The 23,845-nt window shown below is 42.6% G+C and overlaps 1 protein-coding gene and 1 long non-coding RNA gene across 8 annotated transcripts in view; one reads left to right on the plus strand and one right to left on the minus strand.

Annotated features, from left to right (window-relative positions):
* Window positions 1-23,845, minus strand: part of grid2 (glutamate receptor, ionotropic, delta 2) — a 480,315-nt gene that overhangs the window by 59,935 nt on the left and 396,535 nt on the right. For all 7 annotated transcript variants that reach the window (XR_005075218.1, XM_037099101.1, XM_037099104.1 and 4 more), the window contains 2 exons: window positions 14,198-14,336; window positions 7,057-7,252 (listed from right to left, as the gene is read on the minus strand). Coding sequence is in view for 6 of the 7 variants with exons in the window: in XM_037099101.1 (XP_036954996.1) it covers window positions 7,057-7,252; window positions 14,198-14,336 (335 nt within the window). In the remaining variant the exon portion in view is untranslated. The remainder of the gene's footprint in view (window positions 1-7,056; window positions 7,253-14,197; window positions 14,337-23,845) is intronic.
* LOC119020035 lies at window positions 17,621-19,034 on the plus strand. Its single transcript, XR_005075219.1, has 3 exons — window positions 17,621-17,754; window positions 18,071-18,205; window positions 18,580-19,034. It is a non-coding gene; the product is annotated as an uncharacterized LOC119020035 (long non-coding RNA).

Consider the following 23,845-nt stretch of genomic DNA (forward strand, 5'->3'; position numbering starts at 1 on the left):
CTCCCTTCATCTCTCCTCTGCTCCTCCTCTCAATCGTCCTCCTGAGTGCTGTGATGGCCTCTCGCAGGGGCTGAAGGATCCGAGCGGGGCTCGCTTGATTTACCATCGGCTCTATCTGTCGGAGGGATCGGCGTAATGTTTATCATCATCACCACAGTCGTTATGGCAAATTGGTGAACGCTTATAGGCTTACATTATACTGCTCCTTCCTCGCGGTCTCGAGATGTATGTAGCAGAGGTGAAGAAATGATGGTAATTTTGATCATAATTTCTGGAGTCATTATGCTAAATGGGAAGATGGTGATAGGGAGATATAAAGTGACAGGCTTGTTACGGGAACAGAGATAAGCATATGTAAGATAAATTAAGAAATTTGCCATCGTCAATAAATGTGAGGAGAGGAGTTTCAGAAAATTAACCAAAATTATATAGATTGAATATGTGTGAATGAGCAGGTCAGATCCATGTCAGCATGGCAATACACCAAAACCACATTTTAAATTAAAATCCCAGAAATGTCTTCTTTTTTTTTTTTTTTTTTTGGTTGGAAAAGGCAGTTTTTACAAATGGCAGCGGAAATGCTGAAAGCACCTCTGGCTGAGGTAAATGTCCTTGATATAGTATAATCTGAATATGTACATATATGAGGCATTTAAGTTCACACACACTGTCTCCGCCACACCAGCCGGCCCCCTTTTTTCTGCCCTGCCCCCCTCACCCTCGATTGGCAGTTAGATCCGTGCACGGATGAAACTCTGAATGTTCCACATTTTGCCAAAGGGCCTAACCGGCCTGTTTAAAAAAAATGCTCAGTTCAAGGTTCGGCTGGGAGGACAGTGAATTCACACCCGCCATCATTTAGCCATCAGGGTGTTACGTGTCTTTGTTGAAGAACGTGACCTCTATCACGCTTTCTTTACCCCCTGCCTTGATTTTGGTTAATGTTGCAGTGAAGGTTTCTTTTTTAAGGAGCTGCCATCAAGATAAGCGTTGTTGGGGGGGGTTAAGATAATATATGGTGTGCAAGGGCGTGTGGGAGAAGACACATTTTCTAAAGTGGGAGCCTTCCCATAGTGCAGCACACAGACAGAAAATCATTCAAACTGGCAATCCACTCAACTCTAAAATCACTCAGCAGTCATCAGAGACTCTCGAGGCCTGACAGAGAGTAGCTGTCATATATCCACACGGGGACACTTGCATCAACCGAGTCAGGTGTGTGTATGTGTGTGTGTAGAGACATGCAAATGTGAAGGTTTTAGTGGTCTGTGTGTTTAACTGTGTGAGTGTTATATACCGCACGGCGATATATATATATATATGTGCATGCTGTGCGGTGTCAGGCCTTAAAAGCCACTCCAAAAAAAATAAGTTCCATTTCCCGTTTCCTTCATATGTCATGGTCTCCTGTGACATCGACTGGAATCATTTGCGAATGGGAGAGAAAAAAAAAAATCATCACATTATAAGAACACTTTAAAATAGTACAGCGACACACATTTCTGTGTAATGCACTCTGCTGCAGGGCTGGCTGGTTTGCAAAGGGAGCGTATTCTTATGTCACTTCCCCTTTTTATGACAAAATATATGATGCCTTGTATTATTCGCACAGCTCACCTCTCGCGCTCTGTGTCAGTGATTTACAAGCTCCAGTCAAGGGGCACAGGTTGAGCAATTAAGACAGCTATGTAAGTGACACATTCATTTCAGTCATTACTTCCGTAAGTCAGCACAACAACAGTCAAATGCTGAGTTGTCAGGAGCTGTTCGGCTGTAAGGCCTAACATCATTACACGCACACAGACACACACACTAGAAGCGTGCCGGGAGAAAATGTACTTTCTCTTCCCTCTTGAGGCAGCGCAAGAATAAATAGACACCAAATTTACGCGTCCCCTCAAACTGAGATGCCGTTATGTCAGACGGAGATATACTGCACCCTCGCCTTTGATATATATGTGACACCAAGTTAATGAGATATCAAGTCTGAGGTGCAACACCTCTTAGTTTATTGAACGCCTTGATCATTGACTGAAATGGGAGAGAAACGTATATTACTCAGTGACAAGGCTCAATCTGCAGCACTTTCTCTGGACTCGCAGTGTGTACGCATGTGTGTGCGTCGAGCACATGCGTTGTTAAATGTGTATAAAGCGTAGCTGCTTCTGGACAAGAGAATATGTGTTTGTGTGCGTGCATGTGTGTGTTTCAACATGTACATGGAGGCGTGTGTGTGTGTGTGTGTGTGTGTGTGTGTACATTTGTGTGCGACTGATACCAGAGACAGCTCAGACACTGACCTGTTCTGACATATAATAATATTCTGCTGCAGGGAATCGAAAGTGAAAAGGGAGAAAATCCATAGTGCACAGGAGACAACAGTGACAGAGAGGAGTAAGAGGTTTATTGTGAAAGAGAAAAGGCCTGAGAGTGAGAGGGAGAGAGGAAGCTGCGGTAAAAAAAAAAAAAAAAAAAAAAGGAGAGGGAGAGAGAGAGAGAGCACGACACTGAGGGGGAAAATATATCAAGTTCTTAACCTCACAGGAACCAAATCTAGCAGAGGGACCGGAATGAAGAAGACAAACACATCCAAATAAATCAAACGGAGACAGAGAATAAAAGATGCCTGAGTCTGACTGACTCATGGGCTTCTGTTAATAACATCATGGCCTTCCGAATAGCCTCCGGCTTGAAAATACCATTCTAGGTACTGTTCTCTGGCCTCCAAATATATCTGAGAGACTCCACTTTGAAGGAATCTTTGAGGTGATGTTTCCCCGCCGTTAGAGAGTACGGCGAAGTTGGGCTTTTTAATACAGCAAACCTCTTTTTTAGGAAACGTTGTGAACAACAACTGAGAACAAGAGATCATTTAGCCTTTTGACACCTCCGTTTAACTCTACGGGAAAAGCTCCAAGGTAAAATTAATATCGTGATCATCTCTGAAAGGAAGATTAATCTTAGGCACAAAGTACAAAAAATGTAGAGGATAGAACCTGCGTTTAACCAAGTACACTCAAATTAAATGTGCGTTAATGTTTTCCGTTTGTGCTTTTGTGTTTAGGGATCATAAAATGAAAATAATCTGTTTCACAAAATACAATCAAACATGGCAACAGGGTCACTGCAGCAGACAGAAAACATCAGCATGTGTCAGTGCAGCTGAGAGAGAAGAGGACGGCATTAGCGCGCCACTAGAGTGCACCCTGTAGCCTTTAACACGCTGTAGACGAACAAGAGGCTGACGGAGAGACAAGAGGGGTGTGCAGAGAGAGGGGAGCATATACAGAGAGGCAGAAATTATAGAGAGGAGGTGAAAGTTAGGGACACACGGAGAGGCAGCGGTGCAGTGAGAGAGGCGCAACAGCAAAATACCAGCAAGGGCAGAGTAAAGTAAAGAGAGAGGAGAGGAAAAAACGAGAGCAAACGTCGAATCGAGGAAAGGGGAGAGAGAAGAAGAGGTCTGCGTCATTCTGGTTGTCTCTGTCGTCGCAGACGCGCAGTGCTTCCTGCCACCGCTGTCGAGCTGAATTTATCCGTGAACACCAGATCCTCTCTCTCTCTCCACCCTGCTTATAACCAGCCCCTTCATCCACTTCTGTCTCCTGTCACTCCTGCCTCCTCACACCCTGCTGTTACAGAACACCGACACTCTCCCGTCGCAGAGCGTTCAGTCTCAGTAGCTTAAAGAACCGCCTCCCTTTGGACGCTGCCTCTGGTATCACTAGTAACACACTGAATGTAACGTAGCCATTGGATGACTGTTGTTCTGCCACAACAACACGCGCCACTATCACTAATAGGATCATTATTTCTGCTGACACTTAAGGATACACTCTGATCTCCTCGTGTACGTCGACAGTGTTTTTCATCAGGTCATCCTCTATCTGGTCCGAAGCTGCAACGACCATGCAAGTGGACTAGAAAAGAGAAGACTTATTATTATTATACATGTCATACGGACTTCTTTCTGAACAGTTGGTTCCACATCACACAACGTTTGGTGTTGCCACTGTAGTGACACTGCAGTCCTTTCAGCTGCCGTTCCGTAGCGCAGGGGTCTAACTGATTTTCCCCATCACTTCCCGTAGCCAATCAGTGGGAAACAGTTTGACTGGTCTTGTTGGCACAGCCAGATAATCATGACTTGTCTTTTCCACGGTTTCTGGGCTCCAAATACCCGCATCCACTGAGGTGGCAGAGATCATAACAAAACACCAGCACTATCTCGCATACTGCAGCAATAACACATTCTAATATGGGTTTGGAAATGGGCAGCCTATCTAGCATTATCGAAGGGTGCTGAAACACTGTGCTAGTCCATGATAATGACCTGGCTCCATGCTCACACAGCGCCTCACTTTTTTTTTTTGGTCCTCAAACGGTTTTGAAACTACTTCAGAACATTCAAGGGCAATTTTTTCACTCACGCAATGGGTCAGTATGTCTACACATTTCTACTTTATGCCTCAAAGTGGCTACACTTTAGATTCATTTCACAGATACTTAAAGCCTTTATTTAAACCTTTTGGAACCTCAAAAGCAGAACAAAAACATTTTGTGATGCAGCTTTTAGCCGTTACGCTCCGTGACTCCGAGAGAAGTTGGACGTATTGATATTTTTAAACATAAACCCCCCAAAAAACAGATCAATTCAGCCTGGCTTTCACGTATTTTCAGCCAATCCTTATCAGAAAGAAAAAAACAACACATATTCACATTTGTTGTTACACAGCAACCTCTAGTGGCTGTAGTAATTATTACAGCTGCAAAGGAGGAAGTCAGGTCCGGGATTGGATGGCTGGGTTATATGAGTATAGGGCTTTCATTCAGGAGACAACTGTTAGTGTACAGTGTGAAACCAGAAGTCAACAGTGAGTTCCTTTTAACTTACTAATAGTTACGTCATGTAAATAACGTATGTAGTGGGGGTGACTTCACAGGTAACACAGGTAAAAGAAGTAATGTACTGTATTATTTAGCTATTTATTTATCAATATGTTGTTTTGTCATCATTTTACTGTGGGTCATTATCATTTGTTTTAATCTATTGCATTTTAAGAGCATTTTGGCCTCCAATGAAAATCCGTTTTTATTTGTGGTCTTCATAATTTCATTTTTATTTGTATCTTTATTGTTGGCATTATCTTTTATTATTTTAACTACACATCCTTTATTGCTCTCTTGTTCAATCATTTTAGTTTTTATCATTTTGCAAGAGCTCTGAATTGCGTTGGAGTTGTTTGAAAGGGACTATATAAATTAATTTGGATAAATTCATTGATTGGTTGGTACTACCTTCAACAGTTTTAACTTCTCTGTGTTGGACACTTGATGCTACTCTTAAATGTGGATTTAATTTAAATATAAATGGGATTTGGTGCGGCCTGCAGTGAAGACAACGACATCTTTGTGCAGAACTTAACATGAAGTGTATTCAGTATGCATTATGTATATGAATGACAACATACATTTTGAATGCTAACTCGGTCATACCAGAGGCCACCGTGTGTGTGTTCAGTCAAGTCGAGGATACAGTTGTTTTGGCCTCACACAGACTCAACTCTGTTCAGCGATTAAAGACTTACCGACTGACTGATTACTGTCACACTACTAATTACTTATACATGCTCAATAAACACCTCTGCCAACAAGCGATGTGTTGTGTTAATAGTTGTGTGCTTAGATGCAGTTATGTGCTGTGTTTATCTCATCATTTTCAAAACGCCGCCCGCCACTTTAATCACTCCTCCCCAACACTTCCAACGCTTCCAACGCTGGCTACAGTTCAAGACTAATATATTCAGGCGGGGGGAGGGGGAGGGATGAAGCGAGACCCACCACTGGATGAGAGAACGGGCGATGCAAACAGAAAATGTGGATGCGTGCAAATGAGATGCAAGAAGTCAGGTATTTATGATGCCGGGTAATCACTGAGGGAATTAAGTATTTAACCATGCGGGCGCTATCTGTGTATCATTAACATCGTTTGGATAGATTTATCCTCTATCAACACAGACCGTGTAGCATCCGCTGTATGTGGAACCTGGACTGACGCTGAGCTGTGTGCAATAAGGACATACTGTACAGCATATGAATGCATATAAAAGGACGTGCAATGTGAACGATGTCTTGCATTGTTAGAGAAACTCCTGATTAAAAATGAAATTGATTTAAGCTAATAAAAGAAAGAAGAATCTCTTGTAAACTTGTATTTTACTCTTTTGGAATGTAACAGGAGCAAACGCACTCACAACTGAAGAAATAAATGTCTGGGGTGTTTTTATGGAAGGAGACATTTTGGTTCTCATCCCAACTGGTATCATTACATCAAATATAATGGCTATATTGCCCCTCTGTGCAAAGCAATGTGATGTTATTTACCAGCTGCCTATATTATTCAGTGACAACAGCACTTGTGGCTTTGTCACATGACTCATTTTGTGATTGGCCTGGACGTTTAGCATAATGCTGGGCAGCAATGATCTCAAATGAAATTGCTCTTTGGGAGAGCAAGGGGTGTGGGATGAATCCTGCCTTGTGATCAAACCACAAGATGCATTCAGGTTTTCAGGGCTGATGTCACCTTAAACTATCACATATGTTTATGTCAAGTGAACAGTGAACCTCAGTGTCTTTGCAGATACAAAGTAGGTCATTATACAGTTATGATTCTTATTTTCAGGTGATCATGTATTCATGAACACATCATGAATATTATATTCCATTTTTGCCCATAAATCAAAAGACTCAGTACAAGTTAGATTCAAAACTGTATGTCAGCGAGGTGAAAACCTCAGGGATTTATATAATTTTGTCATATAACAACACAACCAAAAGCAAAATGTTCTCAAAAGTGACGAGGGTCGAATGTCGGCCAGTGATGGCCTGAATGTGAATGCTTTGCACTCTGTAAAGAATAATTACTATTGCTGTTGCAGCCATTCTGCACCTGATCCCCCATCTTCAAAAGCCACCACATTAATCATTTGACCACAGTGTTTTTAAAAGTGTGAGTCTGTGACAGACAGGTTAATTGAAAACGTAAAGATCTACCTTGCGGATGCCTTCTTTGGACTCCTCAACGTTATTTTCTCCTCCCCCGGTTCGATTGATCATGCGCCACATCTGGGAGTACATGGGATCTCTCTCGAAAGGGTTCATGGCCTTGGAGCGCACCTGATCGTAGACCGCTGAGTCCAACACTGTACCATAAGGCAGCTCTGTCTGCTTGGATAGGTCCTGGAGAGACCTGGAGAGAGAGAAGGGGTGAAAAGAGTTACTACGAGGCCCGTTGCCAGCCAGCCGCTCCTTGTAAAGCACCATGCCGACTCTGCCTGAATGGTCAGCTTCACATTCCATGGAGCTCAGCTCGTCCCTTGGGTATTATTTTGGTGACACTGCTGCCATCATTCAGCTGGTCTTTGGTGGTCGTAGTAATGCCCTCTATTCAAGTGGTGAAAAGAGAGAAAGACTTAGTTTCCACATCACTACCAAGACTACTTGTCATGTAGACTGTGGAGGCTTTAAGGGTACTGGTGTGAAATCCAGGGAGGGGAGAGTCCCCACCAAATTGACACCAATTAATGGTAGGTTAGCTGACAGCTACCTGCGGCTTCATCTTTCTGGCCTAATGGTGTGAATTCTTGGCCCATTTTACCCAAGGCTTCATCCGACAGGTGAGAGATGTGCATACTGACTGTGAATGGAAAAAAAAAAAAAAAAACTTTTCAGACAGTTCTTTGCAAAGTGTTTAGTGTGCATGTTCTTACTATAGCGACACTCAATTATTTTTAACCAGTATAACGTTAGTTAAGCCACTGAGGGGTGACAGGTAAACTTGCTCAGGCACGCGTTCTGGGCTCGAACCAAACAGTGTGTAGCGCGCTGTATGTCTTTGGATTCGGCGATTGATTCATTCACAGCTCAGCTATGCATGCTCACCATAGCACTGTCCACATTTAAATAAAAAACAAGCATGCAGATATGCTGCTAAGACGCTAACGTGGTCAAAAAACGGCTATGACAAACCTGCGTCTGATAATCACCTTGTAGTTTTTAAGTAGGGACAAAATAAAAGCAAAAAACAAAATGACAAAACAACATAATGGCGGAAACCAATATTGTGATGTCAATACGCACAAGATTCAGCACCAAAACAAACAAACAAAAAATAAATAAAAACTGTCTGACACAGAGCTGACAGAGCAGGGGACATGAATGCTCAAGCCCTTGTCTTGGTAAGTTCTGCTGATAGCTGACCAGGTCTGGAGTATACATGAAGTATTCATGAAGTTGTACGGTGTGAAAACCCCAGTTCTTTCCTCCCAAAAACGAATGATTTCGATGTGAAGTCTCCGTGGGCCACCAGTGGAAGCTGGCAGCGACATGTAATTGACATGGAATGGAAAGAAAAATGGGGTTCTGACCAAGACCAACAAGTGTGAGAGACACTGAGGGTGGAGAGCCGGTCAGCAGCCCTCAGTCCGTTTGCGGCGCAGAGAGATGGCTTTGTTAGCTGCACACGGCTGATAACTACAATTATACCGAGAAAAAGGGCGAAGCTAACAACAAAATTGAAAATGGGAAAAAAGCACAAGTCAGTCTGTCTTGTGATTTTTTTCCTCTCTCTCCTCTGTTCTCTCTCGCTCCAGCCCTCACCCATAAATTGCCACCTCTGGGGGAATACACAAGCTATTGTTAATTATAACGCAACAGTGCTCGGGTTTGCCTCTCAAAGAGTTTGGCCGCTGAGAAATGTAATGGAGAACCATTACAGGAACTAATTACTGTTTGTTTGTTAAATGGCTGCTGCATACCACCCATGGATTTGAGAGACACACATTTGTGAAACAGAAACATGCACGCGGAAAACACTCAACGTGTCCTGCTTAATGAAGAACAACAAGTGTACAGTATCTTACTTCATTAATTCAGCTGTAATACTTCCACCCACGGAGCAGATTTAACAATGGGCACACGTGTGAGTAGGTGCCGCTCGCGTTTTATTACAAGGCTCCGAACACACTCGTGCACGCCAACACACACACACACACACACACACACACACACACGAGAAATAACACATTCTGCCGTTTTAATGATAAGTCACAGATCTCACAGTTCCTCTCTCTCTCTCTGTCTGTCTCTCTCTCATGCCCTCCTCAACTGTCTCTCTGACCCGCTCTGAAGAAGAAAAAAAAACAAAAAAAAAACAGCTTTGAAAATTTTAATGAACTTTGCTGTGGACATGAATCTTTTATTGCCGTCAATTAATCTTTGGCCCTAATAATCTCCCCTCCACACCACTCCCCTGTGAATACGTACGCCTGTCAGCAAACTCTTTGACCAGCGTTTGCTCCCCCCTTTGTGAATCGGTTTCACTGGGCAGTAACTCTGAGCTTGTTATTTAATGGTGTGTGTGTGTGTGTGTGTGTGTGTGTGTGTGTGTGTGTGCGCGTGCAGGCGTAGGGAGACGGGGAGAGGGTGAGATATGGCATGTTTTAAAGATAAATTCAGATTTTACTGAGACAAAAAAGATAAAAAATGCGGACGAAAACTGGGTTCACAGTGAATTCATTTACTCTCTTAACGCACTAATGCGAGAAGACTTTTTTTTTCCGCTAACGATGGAACAAGACGAGGAGATGACAGGAGGAGAGGGCGCGGGGAGTTTGCATGCAGGATGGAGCCGGGTGTGCGCTGAATCCACGGCAGACACACTCGAAAAATAAGATGCAAAACCGTCTCCATCTCTGTTTGAGGAGACAGCGCAACCTCCGTAAAAGAATTTGATGAGACATTCGAAAAATTTCAAAGGGGAATTATGTCTTGAAGGCCTTGAAAAGCTAGCAGTGGCTTTCCAAAATGTTCAAGATAAAATACGTGGAGAAAAACAAAAAAAAAAGAAAAGAAAAACACTACCTGAAGATCCGTCCTTTGATATCTCTTAAATACATAACGTCTGTATGACGTGTACATCATATAAATTATTGTATTTACAGAAGGAGTGGATGAAAAGAAGGAGAACACAAGAGCTGTGTGTGTAATAACTGTTTTAATCAAACACTATTAAATGTCTAGATTTTAATTAAAAAAAACACTTACACTGGTCGTCTCCAGATTTATGACTGTGAGTTTATTGTCTCATTGGGATATGCGTGGATGAATTATGCTCTTAATTGTGTTTTTGGGATGTTTTGTGTTCTCACACACACACACACACACACACACACACACACACACACACACACACACACACACACACACACACACACACACACACACACACACACACAGGTCCCTCTGCCCTGTGTGTATGTTCGCTCATTTTGCGACCAATTATATTCCCCCTAAGCAGCTCAATGAGCAAGTAAATGGAGTGAACAGCAGCTGAATGTATCCTGTGACAAATAGCAAGTGTGTGTGTGTATGTGTGTGTGTGTGTGAGAGAGAGAGAGAGAGAGAGAGAGAGAGAGAGAGAGAGAGAGAGAGAGAGAGAGAGAGAGGATACAGAGAGATTACTTGCATGGTAATTAGTGTGTCTGTTTGTGTTTGTTTGTGTGCCTTTCTGTCTGCATACGTGGTCATCTGGTCGTCCTTGCCTTAAAGCTACTGCTGTAAAAACGCCTTGAGGGAAGCGAGCTTTGCAAAGCTAAAAGTGGCGTGAACCGAAATGGGAACCCTGCACACATCAGAGGCTGTTTTGATCTATTTTTTATTTGTCATTTTTTCCTATTATGCTTGAAAGACTTGGGATGAAGGGCCACACGTGCTATAAATAGGTTAACGCACAAATCATTAGTATTTAGGATAGTCAAAGCAAGGGCTTTTTTTTCAGAAGCTAAAGGGTAAAGGCAATCATCGTTCTGTGATTTTGGATGGAAATTAATTTGGGTAAAGGCAGTAGAGCCTTGATCAGTTCATTAACTTTTTAACAAATGGCTTTTGAAGCGCCACAGACAGCTGTGCAACCTTGAACAACAAGCAATCTGTGTGAACTGAAGCCAAAACACAAAGAGCATTTCTCTTGTTCCCCCCCTCGAACAAACAGCCAAACATGGTTTATTTTATAACAGCAGAACCACCACAGGGGTGAATTGTGTGGTTCTGTTAAGTTGTTGTGTTGATATTATTAAAGCTCATTATTGTCCATTTAAGATACTTATGGTAGTTTAGTCTTTTAAATAACAATTTATCTCCTTATGTGGTATTCTATAATCCGATTTTCTCTTAAGACCCATTTATAGTGTGATTTTAGATTTTATACTGACTACACTGCAGTTGTATTTTTCCAACAGGGAAGCTAAATACATGCCTGTTTTGATATAATTCATGTACATACAGGTGTTTTTATTATTTCATTTTTGCTGTTGTTTGTTATTCTGCAGCACTGTTGTATGTTTTGTTTTCTAAAGTGATCCAGTGGAGATTTATTCGTTAATTCTGTGCTCACTTCCATCTGTGCAGTGAAAGTGTAAATGTCATTATCCTCTTCATTACTGATGGCAGAGGGCCAGTACTGTTACAATACCTCGCCAACAGAGGGCGATAGAGGGGCGCTGAATACATTTACCTGCATAAAATATTCAGATTTCTGCCCTCACTCCAAAAAAAAAAAAAAAAAAGACAATCCTCCTGCTGAGCTGTGGTGAAAATGAACATTTCACTAATATTCCTGTTTGCATGCAGCTGGTTAATGAACACAGCCTTTTATTTTGGTTTATCTACCCTCCTGAAAAGACTGAAAACGTGATATTCATGCGCTGCCAAAAAATCTGTTGATATCCAAGTCTTGTGCTTCTTAATGTTGAACATGTTCCTCCTTCCATCCGTAATTGGGTGATTTTTTTTTTTTTTTGTGCCAGTGCTACAGACTGTTAAAATGTACATTCTGTACATGCTGTGTACATTAATGTCCTGCACATCTTAATCAGAAAGTGCTACATTCAGATTAAGGCCTAATTCTGAAATGTGAAAAACAAATATTCCCTGACATGCTCAGGCGTCAGCATGTGACAGTAAATCGTGACTTCACGTTTCTACTGAAAGTCTCCTGTGACTGTAAATAACCGAAGAAGCTGCTGCCAAGGTCGGCAGTGGGACTTCTCTGCTGACTCGGCTGACCACATACATGCACACATACAGAACGGTCCGCCGGCCGCCATGATGCTCAGATACACACTTCTGATGCATGCATACACAAAGGCCTGATCGACTGTATTGGCAGTGTTTAGTGACCATGCGACGTAATATATTCTGTGTGACTTTGGGCCACAAATGGAAGATTTTTTATCCTGCAGCACTCCGTCTATCTTCCGCTCCATCTACTTCCTCACTCAACAGGTGCCTCACGTTTTTTCCAGCGCTCTGAAATCCCCTCCTCATTCTGACTCATCGCCGCCATCCGAACCTTTACGCTCTCTCGGCTCTTTCTGCGCTTCGTCTTTTTTTCCTCCCTTAATCCGTCTCATCTTTTTCCTCCACTCGCTTCCCCTCTTCATTTCCACTTTATAATGTTTATACCGTTTTGTCTCTCCCCTTTGTATCTCGCTCTCTCTCGCTTCCCCGCTCTTCGCCTCTCTCTTTCTCTTTCTCTCTCTCTCTCTCGCTGCCATCCCTCACTGTTTTCCTAAAGGATTCGCGCTGAAATTGAGGGAAAACATCCAAGCGTGAAATAGTCCAGAGAGGGTTCTGAACGCTCACTTGTTATTTCATTTCTAGGATGAAACAAGGGCATTAATACTTAAAAACCCTGTCTGTCCTGACGGCTCACTGAGACAGCGATGCCTCCATCCTTCCCCGGCCTTCCCTTCCTTTCCCTGTCCTGTCCTGTCCTGTCCTGTCCTTGCTCTTGCCTGCTTAGCTCTCCTCCATACTTAGAACAATAACAAAATCTGCTCACTCAATCAACCATCCACTCTTGTTCCGTCTGCCTAACATGTTAATCAAGTATTTATCAGATAATTGTGCAGGCTAATCACAACATCCCGGTCTTTCTTTTTTTTTTTTTTTTTTTCTGTTCGTCAATATCGTCTCTCCATTAAGGTGTTGTAATGGCTGACAACTGCCCCCTCTCACCACTCGCCCCGCCACCCATCTTTGGGAGGCCCATGGCCACATGGGCGCCGCCGTTCAGGGGCTTTTTGTGCCACTAATGACCCCTAAAGAGTCGACACATGAAAGATAATGCATTAAAATTTATGGAAATCCTTAATTAGCTCAATGGATGCTGAGTGAGGCGGTAAACGAGGAGGCACTCATTAATGACGGCAGTTTTGGGCAACACAAAGCGAGGATAGGCCAGAGAAAGCAATAAAAGTGATTCTGTCTAAAGACCTTCCACGGGACGAGACAGGAGGACCTGAAATTAGAGCAAAAAGGGAAACAGGAAGGGAGCGCGGCGACGTGGAAGCAAAGGATGAAGGGTAGAGAGAGTGAAGGGGAGACAACCTGACAGAAACAAATTAAGAGACAGATAGTGATGAGATTTAGAGAAATAAATGTTGTTTATTCCAGAGCCAAGCACAATTAACTGTGGCACTGCCGGGCATAGCGGATGCTTCGGCATGCTGATTAGTCCAATGAGAGATGAGTGTTTCCTAGTGCCACCAGGAGAGAAAGCAGGCAAACATATTATCACAAGGATAGATAAACAGAGGGCACAGAGCTTAGGGAAATAACGTGCGTGTTTGTGTGTCTGTGAGTGTGTGTGTGCGAGTGTGTGTGGAAAGCACAATGAGGGTAGAGGGCTGTGCCAGTCGCCTCGGTGCATTCTCTGCCCAAAACCTGAGGGAACATGCAAAAACACTCTTCCGCACCATATGTTATTTTCTCTCTCTCTCTCTCTCTCTCTCTCTCTGTGTTTCTTCTCATCTTACCTATCTTGATCAATGGAAACGCACTCATACACACACACACACACACAAATGCACGCATGCACGATGATAGATCCAACTTGAGGCAGACAGGAAATTACTATCCTGCGAAGTGTTGAAGAAGGAGGAGGAGGAGAGAAGAGTGGCGAGAGGGGAAGGAACAAGCTGTACACAAACTCTATGGTACATAAGTGACCTGGCATGTCTGTAAGTTCTTGTATCAAAATGACCTAGTTTTTCTGAAATTACAGCCATTAAACCAGGTCTTGAGTCCAGCACGGTTGCCACTGACAACAGAGAAAAGTCGTCATAATACTTACTGTATGGAGTTCTCTATGCGTGTGATGGTGAGGAAGGCTGCTAGGTTGGCGGTGTACGAGGAGATGACGATGAGGGCGAACATCCACCAGAAGCCCATCATCATCCTGGTGGCGAGGGTGGTGTAGGGCACCTCTCCACCTGCGAGGAACAGACCAAGAAACAAAGAGAGGGTTCAAACGCAGAGTTCATCAACACACGGAGGCAACTCTGCGCTGCGAGAGGCAAAAGAAAAAAAGAAAAAGCTGTTGGAACAGCAGAGCACAGACAAAGATTATGTCTGGATTAACAGATCGGGATCTACACGTTGCAGCAGGAAGTGTGAGGAGAAACTGCAGAGGAACGGAATCGCTGTTCTTTTTCAGAAAGACATCAGAGGAGCACATCTTCTCGCTACATCTCTGAGATAATATTTATATATGGAGGTAAAGGTTTCCTCTGAATATGTCTCTGTTTGGGACACGAGTAAAGAAAAAAAGGGGGAAAAAAGACTGCTAGAGCAATAAATTATCAGCGTGATAAATCTGAGCAGGACGTGTAAACACTCGTCGATGCTGCTTGGAGGACGTTATGATGAAAAGCCCAACTTTAAATATAAAAACCTCTTTATCCTCCACGTGTTGTGTTGTAAACAGCTTTTTTTCTGGCCCTGCCCTCTGAAAATCCCATCGTGCCGCAGTAAAAAAGGCCAACCGGTGCAGATTTCTGTCTGCCTGTCTCTCTAACCCCTTGCCCTCCATCCTGTGCGATAACTTGAAGAGAAAATTTGGACTTTTTGTGTTTCCATTCACACACACTTGTCCTAAGCACACATACACACATTTAGGTATACATACCTAATGCACACACACAGAGAGTTGCCCAGAGTACAATGATTGATTTGCAGCCAGTGAGCTCTTCTTCCTCTGCCGCCTTTTATTGAAGCCCGTTAGAAATTAGCCTCATTCATCCTTGTGGCAGGGGATCACCGCGACGCCGACCGACGGGCGCTCTCCCTCGCTCTCACTTCCTCCAGCCCAGACTCAATAATATATGTGACACCCACATAATCCCATGTTCCCTTTATCTCCGCGCCTCTTTCTCCACTGTATTCTTGCCTTTTCTCCATCTTCCTTTCAGGCCCCATCTTTTTTTTTTTTTCTCCCTTCATTGCTTATAGCATTTTATTTAATTCAAATTTTGTTATCTCTCTCTCCCTCCCTCCCTCTCTGTGGGTTTACTTTCTTAGGCCATGTATTTTGCTGTTGACATGAGGTTTCACCACAGGCCCTCAGGCAGAATGATGTGTGGCTGTACACTACATTCAGTTCAAATAATCCCTGCGCATCTTCGTCTGCATCTGATTCTTCCACACATCTATCCTGTTATGCCTTATGCCTTTGTGCTAAATCAGGTGACAACCCGGGTTCTGGTTCATGTTAAAAAAAAAGTGTTGATCTTTAATGAGTATTTTTTCTTGCATAAAAAGTCACACGCAGAGTGCTGTGGCTATGAAATCAATCCTTTTTCGTTTAATCTTTTTTTTATATTTCATTAGGTATGCTGACTGAGACTGACTTTCTCTTTTTTGAAGACAGAACATAAAATGATTAAGATTAAAGTCAAATCCGTGCGAGTAAAAGATACAAAAAGGCAAATTTCAGAAACGGCAATGACTTAGCAAAGATTGATGCCGTCTTTCTCATCTGACTCATTTCACCTTTTTCCTTTGGATTTCTCATTCTGAAAATGTCATTCAGTCTTTGAGAAAGTGTCTGTACACATAGAAAATAGCTGTAAGTATCTGCCTTTGCATCAAATTGTTCTCAGAGAAAGGAAACTGGGTACACACGCTCATCAATCACAACATAATAAATATGGGAAAATAGCATTTTTGATAAAGTTCATGCGGTTAACTATTCATGAGGAAATTACTGCAGTGGGAAGATGAATTGAATCTTTTCCAAGGATGAATGCAACCAGCAGGCACAGATGCCTTTTCGCACAACGTGGGCTGCTAAAATGTCCAAATATATGTCAGACCGTGACTGCAGTATCTTGGACTTCAGTAGCTTCTACAACATGACCTTTGTGAATCATTCCACCTCGCAGAAGGTATTTTGGGATTTTCCGGCTTCATACTGGCAATATCCACGGAGGACCGATTTAGTAACCAGAAAAAAAAGAAACCTAAAACCTATTGTGAAGTCTCAGAACAATTTCATGTTGATTTCTAGCTGCACAAGTTACTTTAATAAAATATTTAATACGGTCGGGAGAATGACTCCGCTGAGGTCCGGCGTCTGGACGTCCCGAAATTTGAAGGGGGCAGACTTTTGTCAGGTTCTTTTAGATGTTTTATAGTTCTCTCAGTCCCTGGACGGTGTCTAAATCAAATCAACCACGGCAGACTTTTTGAAAAGGTCATTTTGTGTGTGTGTGCAAGAGAGAGACACAAGGAGAGAGAGTGGTGACATCTTTGTAAGATACTGTATAAACTTGGATTTATGAAGCTCAATAAAAGTAAGTGAACATTGAGAAGTGGGTTGAAAAGGCCCTTAATATGATTTATCTGAAGACCGGTCTGGCATTGATTTTTTTTAAAGGTGCCCAAATGTCAGAAACTTCTTTATCAGTTTACTATGGACCGAGACATCAGCTCTTAAAATGTTGCTAACATAGTAAAGTGCACGATAATGTATGTGACTGTCAGGCTGTCAGTGTCTGTCTGCGCTCATGTTTGTTAAGGGGAAGCCAGCGCAGTTTTATGGCGCAGTTCTTCTTCTCTCCTTTTAATAACTACTGTTGACCAGTTAGGCCCTGCGGAGTCAACATGACAGAGAGCCTAAATCCTCAGGGGGGAGGGTTGATGCCAAAGGAAGTTGAAAGTCAAAAGCATGTACCCAGTGTGGTGCTGTGTGGTGACTTTGTGCGATCAGTGCTTTAACTTATGTCACATAACATTGTATAACTTTGTGCTGACACGGAGGGGGCTTGATTGATCAGTGTGTAATATGTTTCGTGGTCTATTATAAGCTCTTCCAACAGCAACAATCGGCAATGATCAACAAAACAAATCATTTATTGTTTATTTATTCACTTTTTTAAAAAATTAAAAGGTGCAATATGTAAGAATTTAAGTGCAAAATATATTTATATTATCATCTGTTTTGATCAAATGTTAAAAACATCAATGTATTGTGCTGATGAGATATCTATTGAAGTTAGCATGCTAACTAGCTAGTTCCTGTCTGAGATCCCCTGCTAATCAGAATCCTATCACCATGGTTAACAGAGCTAACTGAGCAAATGGCTAATCACAGTTTTTCTGTTTCTCTGATACGGCATGTTTGGAGTAAGAATCAGACCGGTGTGTTCTTACGACTGTCACACGCCACTGAACTATTAACTGGATAAACTGGGTGTTGTGCTATCAGCCCATCTCTCACAGCGCGGTACACTGCATCATCGGAAGCATCTTTCATACTGTGCACTATCAGAACCATCTCTCTTACAGGGGAACACACTCAGATGGATGTCGACGTCGAGGAGGAATATAGGCAGCCAGCCAATCCCTCAAGTTAGTGAGCAGTCGAGTCATGTGTCATGTCGATGCGTACGGGATGCAGATACCTTTGTTTTTTTTATCTTAAAAAAAACAGGCTTCCCAAGATGGACATGCTCGTTTTATTATAAACGTATATGACTGAGAATCCCTCTAGAGGACGTGCAGCCAACGTACAAATACACAGAACTCACACTGACCTAAACAGCGACCTTGGCACCCTGAAAAGAAATTGCTTTCAGAAATATGATTGGCTGTGACTAAAAGGTGATCAGGTCAGCTGCTCAGTGCAGATAATAAGGTAACCGCCCTTCTGTATGTGTCCCCTCAGTGAAGCTGCCCAGTGCAGGTAACTATACAGAGACTCCTCTCTGTAGGACTCAGAATAAAGGAGCCACTCTTCAAGGCGCTCATCAAGGCACCTTTCAAGTTTTCCAATGGTTGCAATCCTGATAAAAATCAAAAGGTAAGTGAGTGCATGTGTGCATCTGTTTGCATGTGTGTATGTTTATGAATTCCAGAGGAGGCGTAGCTAGCATGAAGCAGCTTTTTGTGGAATGCGAGCTCGGCGGCTTCAAAGGCACCCTGTTGTGTCCCTTTCGATATAGCCCTCCATTCTTACCACCACGCGTCTCCTCGCCTCCCCTCTCATTCTGCGCTGTGTTCCCCCGTAGCTGCGGGGCAAAAAAAAAAAATAATAAAATAAAAGCGTTCCTCTATTTCTTCCTGCTCCTCTCAAAATGATATTCTGAATCAATATTACATGTGCTCGTTTGCAGCTGAAAGTTTGCAAATCAATTTGCCGTGTTTAATATTTTATGTATTTTTCTCAACTTCCAGGTCCCAGTTGGACCGGCTGCTGGCCACCCCACTGGTGAGAAGAACCTAATTGCTGGCTTATTTTCTGTCTGCTTTCTCTGATTGACTGAGAGACTGGATTTCTGGATGCTCAGCTGACTAGGCTCGGCTATGAGACTGACTGACCTGCCGCAGTACGTTGCCAGCCTCTGAGCCGGCCGACGGACCTTATTTTTCTCGTGTCGTGACTCACAGTTCTGCTAATTCTACTCCTCCAGCTTCGCCAACCTATTATCTGATCGACTTAACAGATGGACAATGATCTTTTCAGAGGATTTCAGTTTCTTTTTTCAGTTGTTTATTTCTTCTGAAAGTCCTTTAAAAAACAACAAGTAGATGATCTTGATTTGAGTCATCCATGGAAGCATGTTGCAAAGCCTTTTATCAAACATTTTGACTAACACTGTGTTTGACATTAATATACAGTTTGCATTAAATCTGAGAGCAGCCCTGTAGGGCTATAAAAGCCCACACTCTCCCACTCTTGGCTGCTGAGCGGTTTGGCTAGTAAAAACTGGTAATGGATGGACTAATGGACTCAAACATGATTACACTGACTACAATTATTTTCTGATTTAATTAATAAATTGAAAATAAAAACTGAAATACTTTCAATTCTTTTGTAAGTAACTGATCTTTGTGGTGGGGAGTCAAATGGAATAATGTACAGGAGAAGACAAATTCATTCAGAATATTTCATCAGCACACTTTCACACAAACACGCTAACTCACACCTATGCTCCCCATACAGTTTGTGTGTAGCTGTGCGTACATGACAAATCTGCTCATTTAGGAGGCTGACGAAATATCTAACGAGAACATCAAGTCCTCAGATTTATGAGAGCACCAGATGAGACCCTCATCCCTCAGTCTTAGGACAAACTAATCAGAGAGGAAAGATGATTGGGCAAAAACGTCCTTGATCCTGTGTGTAAGCGTGCAGTAAATCTGATGGGGTGATTCCAGGGCTAGGACATTTTGTCCACAGTGTGTCACGGGGCGCGATGCAGAGCCTTCGCAGTGGTGCTTGTGAGACCTCTCTTATCGAACTGCCCCCCCACCCCCAAGTTTGATGTTTTCTATTGAGCCACAACATGTAGATGAATCACAAGTTTGACGCGCCGTGCTGGTCTTTGAGTCGAGCGTGGACTTGGTTGACAGAGTGTTCTAGGCGTCCTGCGGCAGATGATTGGGTGTCTTGAAACTTTTAGGCAATCGGAGGACGAGATGCTAATTCCTTTTCAATCATATTTTGAGGAATTAAAAAAAAAAAAAAAAACAGCATACTAATTCAGTTGACAAGTTTTATGTGATCATTGTGTTGCATTTGTGGTCTTTCAGTGTGTTCGTCATCATAATGTGTGGATTACCGGTGCTTTGGGGAGGAGAAAGGAAGAGGCAACAAACCGATACATATTGAGTTTTCTCTTGTTTTTCTATTGATTTTGTGCAAATAAACCAAAAAAAAACTTTTTCAGATACTGGTGATCAAAGCTGCAGCTGTCCATATAGGAAAGATTATTACGTTTTTAACTGGTGTGTAAATGGGGTAAAATACACATTTGAGTAAATCCTTTTTTTGTCAAACTGTATGCACGACATTTAACCCTTGTTTCTTTAGAATACATTTGCTGTTTCCAAATATTTTGGTTCTTACTCTGAGGGATGGTATAACAGTGATAAAGTTTGTTCATGAATAGATGTGACAATTCAGTCCTCTGCACTGAGGAGCTGTGGCTCACATGCCACCTTTGGAGGTGTCTTGCACGAGCCTATAAACCTCTTGGTCACGTAACTGTTGGCTGTTCACGCCTGTTCAGTTTAAAAGAGCAGACTTTTTGTGTCTGCGGAGGTTTATCTTCCCCTCTCAGGTAAACACTACACAAAGGAAGATGTGTCTGGCCAAATTGGTGCTGAGGAGCAGCACTGATATTGTGCACGGCATATAGACAACGGCCTCTATACTCCTCACTTCATGCTGTCAGCGTAAACAAGCCCCCTCAGTCACCGGCGCCGTCCTGTACATTGCGCTGTAATGCGGTGAGAGGTGCTTGCGGCGTCCACTTGTGCAGACCTGTGACTGTAATCTCCTCCCACAGCACGACAGCAGCAACACGTTTGAATAATCGATCTCTCTTCCTGCTTTTCCTTTCTCCCACTTCAGACAGTGAGAGGGGTTCACAGTGTCTGTCCACAGGATTCTGGATCCACTTCTATCAAGCGCACCAATCTCTTTATTAAAATGTACAATCCCGCTGCCAACCGCTCTGAGGCTTCTCTCCGAAAAGTTACATCATCACTCTCACTCATTCTTGGATGAAAGAGGACAGGAGCAGTTCATTAGAGCTTTATAAATGAGGAAAGAAGAGTTGGAATATGTTCAGCTGATGTCAGCTCCCGGTTGGAAAACGCTGCAATCTTGCAACAAAATGATGTAACTTTTTTTTTTTTCCTGCTACAATTTGAACAATTTTATTCGCTCATAGCCTTCAAAAGTGTCTAGCTGAAGGACAGTTAGGCTGGAGAGTACAGTAGGCTGACAACAAACAGGCATGTGAAGATCCACCCACAGGTTGATCTCTGTGAGCGGCAGCTGAACACCACAGCTGGCATCACATGTTAACACACTAAGTACAAATCAGGAGTGGAAAACAATAGTGTCAGGATCCTCTTCAAGTCAGATGAAGACCCTGATGAAGACGCACATGGCATCGGCAAGTTAGTCAAAGTCTGTAGCTCTATTTCTGTGCGCTCCAGTGTACTTTGGACTGTATTCATGAAGTTTTCACACTCATCCTTTATCTAGAAGTCCAAATCATCATGATGTAGCCATAACAACGGTCAACCTGGGGTCGACAACTTGCCTTTGATTTTTTTTTTTTTTTTGCTCTGCAGTCCGACCTGTCTGATGTTTCTGCTGCGCTTATGTTATGTGCTGCGTTCATTTGCCAGCATCTCTGATACAGCAAATTCTACCCGACAGCGACATCTCACCAGCTGTCAGACTAATTGCTCGCTTTGGTTAAACTCCAGCTGTCATTTTCTCTAGTCTGTGGCCCCGACAGGTCAAATAAAGTGCTGTATTTATATGAAAGCATCAAACATGCATTTTTAGATGACTGATATACACTTTGAAATAATCTGTTCACTGCCAGGAAGTTAATGTAAATTAGCTTTGTGATTGCTTCTGTAGGGTTTTGGAGTTGGGTGAAGCGGAATATGAATTACAAGCCATGGCGGGAAGCGCGACAGAGTCCTCCCTTTGGCAGGGCCTGCTGTTCCCTTGTTTTATCTGTGTATGTGTTGCTGTGCAGGTTCCTGGTGGATGGAGTTAATCGGTGTACTCGTGTGTGGTTTTAACAGTGATACCAATCACAGTTGTGGTTGACCGCGCTGGCTTCTTCAAAGTAAGAAAATCCTGATGGATCCTGGGAGGGTCAGACAAATGAAGCACGTGCCGCCACAATCAGGCATTCAGTTAACACTGATTTTGCATTTCCTGAGATATCGTTCCTGGTCATGTCAAGTTGTTTTTCATGTGTAATATTGCACTTTTTTAAACATTTTGTAACTCATTGATCCACACAAGAGCTGTTACTGACAGCCACTGACTGTGAGCTATAATAAAATTAGAAGAGTAAAAGAAAAGAAAAAAAGAAGAAGAAGAAAGCGGTTTCATACAGGCGACCAAAGCAATGGTAGATGACAAGAGGCAGCACCAGTGAGATTCTTTCATTCTTCCTCTGCTGAATGCAAACTGCTTTCCTTTATTGGCAGCCTTGCAACTGACACGTTGGATTTGATTTTAATGTCTAAATCCACGCGTTTGATGGAGACATCAGATTCAGATAGTCTTTAATTACATTATTCAGCATCCACACTTAGCGCGTACGTACCAAAAGGGACCGGCAAACAGCTTTTCATGGTCATCAGAATAACAACTTGTTGTGCTTTCACTTGTCTTTGTGCTGTCAGAAGAAAAGAGTCCTACGCGCTCGAACACCGAGGACCTTTGAATCTCCCATTACCGTCGAACAGAAAACATAAGCCCCTCTGAATCATCATGACAAGTTTCACACTCTCTTCTGCCGTCGGAATAATCTCACATAATGTACTTTGCCAATCACGCAGTTTATAAGAACAGCAAGTCTTTTTTTTTTTTTTTTCCTAAAACACTGAAGACGGCTTTTCATGTCACAGAGTTCTGCAAAGATGATTTTTTATTATTTTTTCGCTCAGAACTTCAAAACAAGATAAAGACGTCTCTCAAACTCAAGACGGGAAGCCGTTCGAAAGAAGCAACAGCACCTCGTTAAAGAAACTACTTCTTCATTATCAAAGCCCCGAAAGGTTCCATCAGACATCACAGATAAACATGATCAATCACGCTCCATGACTCGATCACGTGCAGTGCTGCTTTGGCAACTTTGAGTGACAGAGGCAGACAGAAAATAGACGGAATACGGAGTTGAGTTGTTCTGGTGAAGCCACCTTTGGTTGAGAAAAACAAGTTTTCATTTCCCAATCGAAAATCAAAACAGGAGCTCGTTATCTGTGCTTTGGCAACTGCATTAATCTCTGGTATCAGCAATTACGAGTGTAATGTAATTAACACTTTCCAGCATCTCCAGGCAACATAATATGCTTGATTATGATAAAGTGTTTATGCATGGCGCTGATTATATGACACTGTTAGTGATAAGCAGGTTTCTGAACTCATTCAAGCTTTAAAGTTTTAAAGAATAAATGGAAATTTCTCATCCTGGGTTGCTGAACGCGAACACGGCTTGTTCACGCGCGTGTCTGCAAGGATTTAGCACCTGTGTGCTGTCCAGCCAGACACTTTGACATCAACCAGTGGCTTTGTTTTGGAAAAAGATGATTGAATTTGGTTTTACACTGGACATATAACCAGGTCTTCTGTGTGCTCAGGACATACAGATGCTAAAAGGTACCCTCTACATCTGGATGAGACTCCTAGTGATGTGGCAAAAACGTTTGCTCATATATTTGATGCCCTGCCAATGAGACGCGGCTGGTGATACAACATGAGTACTGATGATTTCACATTTTAGGACTCAGGGTGCCAAAGAATCTTTGAATTTTGACTGCATTGGTCTTGATTATCTGACGATCAAAGAACTTTGGTTGGTCACACTATAGGCCGTAGTTTGGTTGCAACTCCTTTTTTTGTTTTTTTGTTTGTTTGTGTGTTTGTTTGACTCTACAAATTCAGAAGCATCACAAA

Source organism: Acanthopagrus latus, chromosome 5, assembly GCF_904848185.1.
Source record: "Acanthopagrus latus isolate v.2019 chromosome 5, fAcaLat1.1, whole genome shotgun sequence".
Lineage (NCBI taxonomy): Eukaryota > Metazoa > Chordata > Actinopteri > Spariformes > Sparidae > Acanthopagrus > Acanthopagrus latus.